The sequence below is a fragment of the Arachis stenosperma genome, chromosome 9 (assembly GCF_014773155.1).
Source record: "Arachis stenosperma cultivar V10309 chromosome 9, arast.V10309.gnm1.PFL2, whole genome shotgun sequence".
In the NCBI taxonomy this organism is placed as follows: Eukaryota; Viridiplantae; Streptophyta; class Magnoliopsida; order Fabales; family Fabaceae; genus Arachis; species Arachis stenosperma.
In genome coordinates, this window is record NC_080385.1 from 33,161,329 (window position 1) to 33,168,906 (window position 7,578).

At 37.8% G+C, this 7,578-nt stretch overlaps 1 protein-coding gene across 1 annotated transcript; it reads left to right on the top strand.

Annotated features, from left to right (window-relative positions):
* The first annotated feature begins 1,673 nt into the window (after positions 1-1,673).
* LOC130949364 (uncharacterized) lies at positions 1,674-5,837 on the top strand. Its single transcript, XM_057878109.1, has 5 exons — positions 1,674-1,743; positions 1,895-2,167; positions 2,261-2,575; positions 3,022-5,076; positions 5,260-5,837. The coding sequence occupies exons 1-5, from the start codon at positions 1,674-1,676 to the stop codon at positions 5,835-5,837; spliced, it is 3,291 nt and encodes a 1,096-aa protein (XP_057734092.1).
* Positions 5,838-7,578: the final 1,741 nt, after the last annotated feature.

Below are 7,578 nucleotides of genomic sequence, written 5' to 3' on the forward strand. Positions count from 1 at the left end.
ACTTACATAATCAAATATAATGCTTTGTTCTATTTTACTTTTGCATTATTTATCAAATTTGATTAAACTATGATACTTTTATTCCAGCTGAATTTAGCAATATAATGTTTAATCAAATTTGGCTTAGCGATATAATGCTCTTTAGTGTAATACTTTATTCTAGTTAGCTAGCAATATAATGCTCTTTTATCTTAATTTAGCAATATAAAGAAAACAAATAGAGTAAACATAAGCGATTATTAGCATACTAAAAGCAAACACATATCAAACCAAAAGTACTTTTAGGCTCAACAAGTACCAAACACTCTGTACAATTTTGAAAATCGAAGATGAGCGGTGGAGTGAGCGGGGAAGAGACTTTGAGGGTGAAACACGGTGAGGCAACTGATAATGTCGGCGGAAGAGATAAGGGGGAGAGCGGGGGAGGGATTGCATCAGGGAAAAAGGAGGATCATATTTTGGGAGGGGTTTCTAAGCCTTTGAAGGTTTCTTTTAGGGACAAAGTTGTGGGTTCCAAGATTGCTAAAGCTTTTTCACTCGTTGGAACTTTATCGGGAGATAACATTGCGGTAGTTTCTGGGAAGTAAGGAGTTCTCTTCCCACCGAGTATCACGTTTACCCAAGAAGCTAAGAATTGCTTGGCAGAACCTTATAAGGATGCTATAGTGATTAAGGTGCTAGGTAAACATTATAGCTACACTGCATTGTCTCATAAACTCCGAACGGTATGGAGGATTAAGGGAGGTTTTGATTTATTGGACGTGGGATTTGACTACTTTCTTGTGAAGTTTGATGTGGCTGAGGAACGAGAAAAAATTCTCTTAGGAGGTCCATGGATGATCGAGGGAAATTATGTGGCTGTGAAGCCTTGGGATCAAGAGTTTAGATCAAGTGAAAACTGTTTTGGAGCAACTTTAGTGTGGATTAGAATTTCCGGATTACCAATTTGGTGCTACCAAGAAGATGCAATGCTCCGTGTTGCGGCTGCAGTTGGCATTCCCGTTAAGGTTGATTTGGCAATAAAATTAGCTGAAAGAGGACGATATGCTCGAGCCTGTGTTCAGATAGATTTAGGATTGCCAGTGACTAAGAAGATTCTTATTGAAGGTGTTGAATATGAAAGTCTTCACTTTATTTGTGGCTCTTGTCTCAAGTTTGGTCATGATATGAAGGTGTGCAAGACTGACAGCAATGCGGGAGGAGGAACTAATGCCAAGGTGGCTAGCGATGTAGCAAAGCAGCCAGAAAGCTCAAATTCAAAAAATCCAGTGCATGTGGAAAAGGCAAGTTTTCATTTTGGCAAGAATCTTGGAGTTGAGACTGTAAATGTTACTGTTCCAGATTTGGTTGAGAGTGATTTGCATGCTGTTCATGTAGGCCATGCACAACATGAGGATTTGGAAGGCTGGACTCAAGTGATTAGGAAAGGAAAGTATAAAATGGGTCAAAATCCTTCTCCTAGCACCCATAAGGTCCAACCAAAAGCAAAGAAGACTCCTAACAAGGCTACCAATACTTGGACAAGGCCTAATCACCAACGTACAACACATGCTACTGGATCCAAAGTAAAATTAAGCAAGGGCATCAATATTGGAAAACCGGTTAGTGTGGCTTCTTCGGGGACCCGGCACAATGTTCATCATCAGTAGCAAGGTGAGACAACAAATGGCACTATGCGAAAGCGTCCTCGCCCAAACTCTTTGCAGAATTCACCAGTAGATAAGGATGGAGCATTGACGGCAGGTATGGTGCAAGTTTCAATGGAGAAAATTGGGCTACAACTTGAGAGTCCATTAAAGGTAGGATCGTCGAAGACAGGGACATCATGTTGAGTCTCGGGTTTGTTATTGGAGCTCCCTTTTTGTTGTTTTTATGGATAGTTTCAATATCATAGCCTGGAATATGAGGGGTGCGTCTAACAAGATGGCCCGTGTGCATTGCAAAAATTTGGTGAGAATATATAAACCATCTTTCTTCTTTCTCTTTGAGAATCATACCATGTTTAATAATTTGAAGAACTTTTGGGATAAGTTGGGTTTTCATTGTGTTGGTATTGAGGAAGCAGTAGGACACATGGGTGACATTTGGTTTCTATCTTCTATTGCTAATACTTCTTGTGTGGTTATTGATCAAATTGACCAATGTATCACAGTGAAAGTGAGTGTGGGTAACTTAATTTGGCTTTGTAGTGAAGTATATGGGAGTCCACAATTCGAAAAAAGATGTATGCTTTGGGATCATTTGCGTTCTATTAATTCAGGCCATAATAGACCATGGATGGCTGTTGGTGATTTTAATGAGATTGTAGCACCAAATGAGAGTACAGGTGCTTATTTTTCTTCTCACAGAGCTAGTCTATTAGCTACTACTATAGATGACTGTAAGCTATTTGATCTTAAAGTGACTAGTAGGAGATATACTTGGTATAGAGCAGTTCAGGCTGGCAGGGACTTGGCTAAAAGGTTGGATAGAGGTCTAGTTAATGATGCATGGATGACAATGTTTCCTGAGGATTATTCTGAAATTCTTAGCAGGATTCATTCTGATCATTGTCCTATTTTAGTTCGTTGTCATGGTAGCCCCCAGAGTGAAAGGTTCTTGTCCTTTTAGGTTCCAAGCTGCGTGGACAACACATCCTTCTTATAAACATGTTATTAGTAAGGCTTGGAATCAAGAGTTTGGAGGCGTTACTAAAAGACTTAAGATGGTTCAACAGGCTCCTTTGGACTTCAACTCAAAGATTTTTGGAAATATTTTTGTGCAAAACAATAAGCTGGAATATCAGATTGATCAGATTCAACGGCGTTTGGAGGTTACCGATGTGTTATCTCTGAGAATTAAAGAAGCTGAAAAGGCTTACCCTCAATTAATAACTTTGGAAATTCCATAGAGATTATGACTTGAATCAAATCAATTCTTTTTTTAATCTTTATTCCTGTTATTCCCTCGACACCAGAAGATATTCTTATATTTATTTTTATATAATTCTTGATATAATCTTGTTTTTTTATCTTCTTGTAGATTCTCTGAATAATTGTGAATTGAGGGAAGATTACAATGGGCTTTTATTGCAAGAGGAACTTTTTTGGTACCAGAAATCTAGAGAGCAGTGGGTCAAGTATGGGGATAGAAACCCTAAATTCTTTCATCTTAAGACTTTGGTGCGTAGAAACCGTAATAGAGTACATAGATTATATGTTAGAGATGGGTCTTGGTCTACTGATCCAGATATTCTCCAGGAAGAAGCCCTCTCTTTTTATAAGAATCTCTTTGGTACCACGGAAGAGGTTGAGGTCGATTGTTTAGGGGATGTTCCGATGCCCACTCTAACCACTGAGACTTGTGCTAGGTTAATTGACCCTGTCTCTTTTGCGGAAGTCAAGTCAGTAGTATTCAGTATGAGCCCTTTTAAGGCTCCTGGTCCAGATGGCTTTCAAGCTTATTTTTTTAAAGAATATTGGGAGATAGTAGGAACTGAGATTTGGAATATTGTCCGGAGCGCTTTTTTGGGAGAGTTCTTAAATCCTAGCATCATGGAAACTCTGATTGTGCTTATTCCTAAAATTGATAACCCTACCTTTATGAAGGATTTCATGCCTATTAGCTTGTGTAATGTTGTTTATAAAATTATCACCAAAGTATTGACTAACCGACTTCGGCCTTTTCTTCCAGATATTGTTAGTCCTTTACAAGGAGGTTTTATTCCGAGTCGTGGTGCTCCTGATAATATTATTGTGGCCCAAGAAATTCTTAATTTCATGAAGCACACAAAATCCAAGAAAGGTACTCTTGCTTTTAAAATTGATCTTGAAAAAGCTTATGATAGGGTGGATTGGAGGTTTTTGGAGAGTACTCTCATTGCTTTTGGTTTTCCTATCATCACTGTTAATTTGATTATGAATTGTGTCCGTGCATCATCTCTTTCTATTATGTGGAATGGGAATAGATTGGATAGTTTTGCTCCTAGAAGGGGGCTTAGACAGGGCGATCCAATGTCTCTTTACTTATTTGTGCTTTGTATGGAAAGACTTGCTTGTTATATATCTCATAAGGTGGTCGAGGGTGTGTGGAAACCAGTTTCTGTCACTAGGAGTGGCCCAAAATTTTCTCATTTGATGTTTGCAGATGATCTCTTACTCTTTTGTCAGGCTACAAAGAGTCAGGTTCAAATGGTCATGCATTCTCTTAACATTTTTTGTAAGGCATCTGGCATGAAAGTGAATCTTGAAAAGTCTAAAGCTTTTTGTTCTAAAAATGTGTCTGCTCGTAGAAGAGATATTTTTACTAGTGTTTCTTCAATACGTTTTACTTTGGACTTAGAAAAATATCTTGGAGTTAACCTTAATTATTCCCGTACCAGTAGGGCTTCTTTTCATTCGGTGATTGAAAAGGTGAGGGGAAGATTAGCTAATTGGAAAGGAAGGCTTCTAAATAAAGCAGGGAGACTTTGCCTGATCAATTCTGTTGCAGCATCCATTCATGTCTATCATATGCAGGTATCTTTTTTTCCAAATTGGGTTTGCGATAAATTGTCTTCTTTGATGAGACAGTTCCTTTGGAAGGGTCAAGTTGATGGTAGAGGTCTTTCTCTTGTTAATTGGAGGACCGTGATCACTCCAAAGAAATTTGGTGGCCTGGGTGTTAGAGATCCTGCGTGTGTTAATATATCTTTACTTGGTAAATTGGTTTGGCAACTTTTTTATTGTCAGGACAAGCCTTGGGTTGCTCTATTGAGGGCAAAGTATCTGAGAAATGAGGGAGTTTTAGATGGCCATGTCCCTTGCAATGCTTCTCATGTTTGGAAGAGTATCTCAAAGGCTTTTGGTGCTCTTAAGGATGCCTTCTCTTGGTGCGTTGGGTCACTTGATCAATCCTTTTGGTTTGACAATTGGAGTATTGAGGGCCCAATTGCTCAAGATGTCCCTTTTGTACATATATCTGACTCTGATTTAACTATTAGAGACGTTTGGAAAGATGGTCAATGGAATCTCCATGATATTTTTTCTATCATTCCAGAAGATGTCAAACAGCGTTTGAATGCTTATAATCCGGATTTGAATGCTGGAGAGAGTTCGGGTTGGTCGTGGGGTGTGGCATCTTCTAGACTCTACTAAGCTAGGACTGGGTACAGTTGGCTAGCCAAAAGAAAGTTTGACTGGAATGAGCATGATAATTGGTTGTGGGTATGGCGACTGCATATTCCTGAGAAGTACAAGTTCTTGATTTGGCTCAGTCTTCATAATGCTATTCCTACGGCAGAGTTTCGTTTAGGTCGTGGTTTAGCTTTATCTAGCACCTGTCATCGATATCAGAATGGTTCTGAATCCATTCTTCATTGTCTTTGGGAGTGCCCTAGTGCCAAGGAGGTCTGGAACCTTTTAGGCCTGTATTCAGATAACTCGAATTTACATGATTGGATCTACAGAGGTGCAAAGAGTGAAGATGTTTTTCTTTTCTTTTCGACCATCTGGTGGATTTGGAGAAGCAGGAATCAAGACTTATTTAGTATAGATGATTCATGGAGTGCTAGTAAAGTGGTGAGTTTGATTCGTAGTTCAGTAAGGGAGTTTTACACTATTTTTGCTATACATCAATCTTTATCTCCTCCTTCACTTTGTTTGCATTGGGTTCCACCTCCAGTTCATTCTGTTAAATTGAATTGTGATGCTAGTTGGTTTGCTCCTTTTGGCTATGCTGGTTTTGGTTGTATCATTCGCAATCCTGATGGATGTTGGTTGAAAGGTTGCACTGGAAAAGTTGAAGTGTGCAGTGTTCTTTTTGCTGTTGTATGCAATTTGGAGAGGTTTACTTCTTGCTTGGGAGAACGGATTTCGTGAGGTTATTTGTGAAACAGACTGTTTAGAAGCTCTTTTCTTGGTAAACCAAAGAATGCTTGGTAAGGATATTCCGGAATGGGATTTGGCAAAGCATGTACAGGAGGTTATGAATTGGAATTGGAGAGTCTCTATTCTTTTAATTCAGAGGATTACAAATAGTGTTGCAGATTGTATGGCTAAAGCAGCTGCTTCTGGCGCGGACATTCACTCGAATTGGAGCCAACCATGGAGTGAGCTTCAACATCTAATAGATTTAGATATGACCCTAGCCAATTAATTTGGTTTTGTCTCTTTTTTTTCTTTCTTTTCTATTTAGTCACAAAAAAGCAAACACATTCAACACAAGGATAAAGCATATAAAGAAACCATGGAGTCGTATGTGCACATTCAATGAAATAGCACTACCAAAAAATATTGAATATTGTCGAATATTTTGTCATATTTATTGTCGCAAATTAGTGGCAGCTTTACCGTTAAATTTACCAATGGTGGAGGCAACAAATTCGTTAAGTCAAAGAATTACCGATGAATTTTCATTTTCGACGATAAATTCACTAGTAATAATTAGAGAAAAAAAATAAAATAATAGGTGTAAAAGCTAGCGGAAGATTTACCAGTGAATTTGGTAAATTCATTTAGTGGAACGCTGCATTTTGGTGAATTTAAAAATGTTACCATCAGATGTATCCACCATTAAGTCCGATAGTAAGGACACCCTAAATTCAAAACGCGCGGTCCTCTCCTTCACTTTCAAAAACCCTTTTCTCCCTCTACCACTCTCCTCTCTCTTTTCCTTGCAACTACCTTTGGCAGCCCCTCCGACCACCTTCTACCAGCGTCGGCCACCTATATTCTCCTCCAAAGACTATGTGGACTCACCTTGATCCTATTTTGCCGCATGAAATAGAGTTGCTTCCTTTGTCTCCGCCATTGGTGTCGCTGCTGCTATTGCTCCTTTTGTTGTCGCCAGAGCTGCATTTCTTCTTTCTCCTCCAAGTAGATTTTCCTCATCCCTCTCCCTATTCCATCCTTGTTTTTATTTTTTTTTCAAATAAAAATCCTTACACTTTTTTGAACCACCATTTAGTTCCGTTACCATGCCATTGTGGCCACCACCACGCCGTCGTCGCTGCTGCCACGCTAAGAAGGTATGCGTACTCTGATTTTTGCATTGATGTTTGATTAACGAGTTATGTTTAATTGGGTTATGTTTAATTTAATAGTTGATTGATTCAACTCAAATATTAGATAATAGGAAACATTTTAGATGCATTGAGTTCAATTTAGTTTATCGTATATTAAGATAATTTAATAGTATGAATTTTCATAGATAATATTTGATAAACTTTGATATAAATGGTGCTTTGTAATTTTAGTAAAGTCCTACTTGTGATAAAGTGATTGCTATGATTGAAATTAAGCACTTGACTCATTTAATAACTTTCATATAATTAAGTTAGATATCTAATTAATATCAAAATTAAAGAGATTAATCTCTTTACACTAGTATTTAAATTTGAAATTTGAAAATTGAAAATTAAAAATGATTTTGGTGATGTAGTTTTAGGTTTGGTTATGCTTGTATTGTATCCACCATTGAGCTTAGTTTGATGGAATATTCAATATTGAAAAGGTTGCCTTGTATGTTGCACAAAATGCATACATTTCTTTGTCATTAAATTTTTATTTAATATTGTTTTAATTTACTAATTTTATTTCTATTTTAGGATTTTCTATTTTA

Excerpts from the sequence above, each read along its gene's own strand:
- LOC130949364 (XM_057878109.1), top strand. The coding sequence starts at position 1,674 with ATGCGAAAGCGTCCTCGCCCAAACTCTTTGCAGAATTCACCAGTAGAT. Across the intron at positions 1,744-1,894 it reads GGATGGAGCATTGACGGCAG|CCTGGAATATGAGGGGTGCG; the intron begins GTATGGTGCAAG and ends TCAATATCATAG. Across the intron at positions 2,576-3,021 it reads TATTTTAGTTCGTTGTCATG|ATTCTCTGAATAATTGTGAA; the intron begins GTAGCCCCCAGA and ends ATCTTCTTGTAG.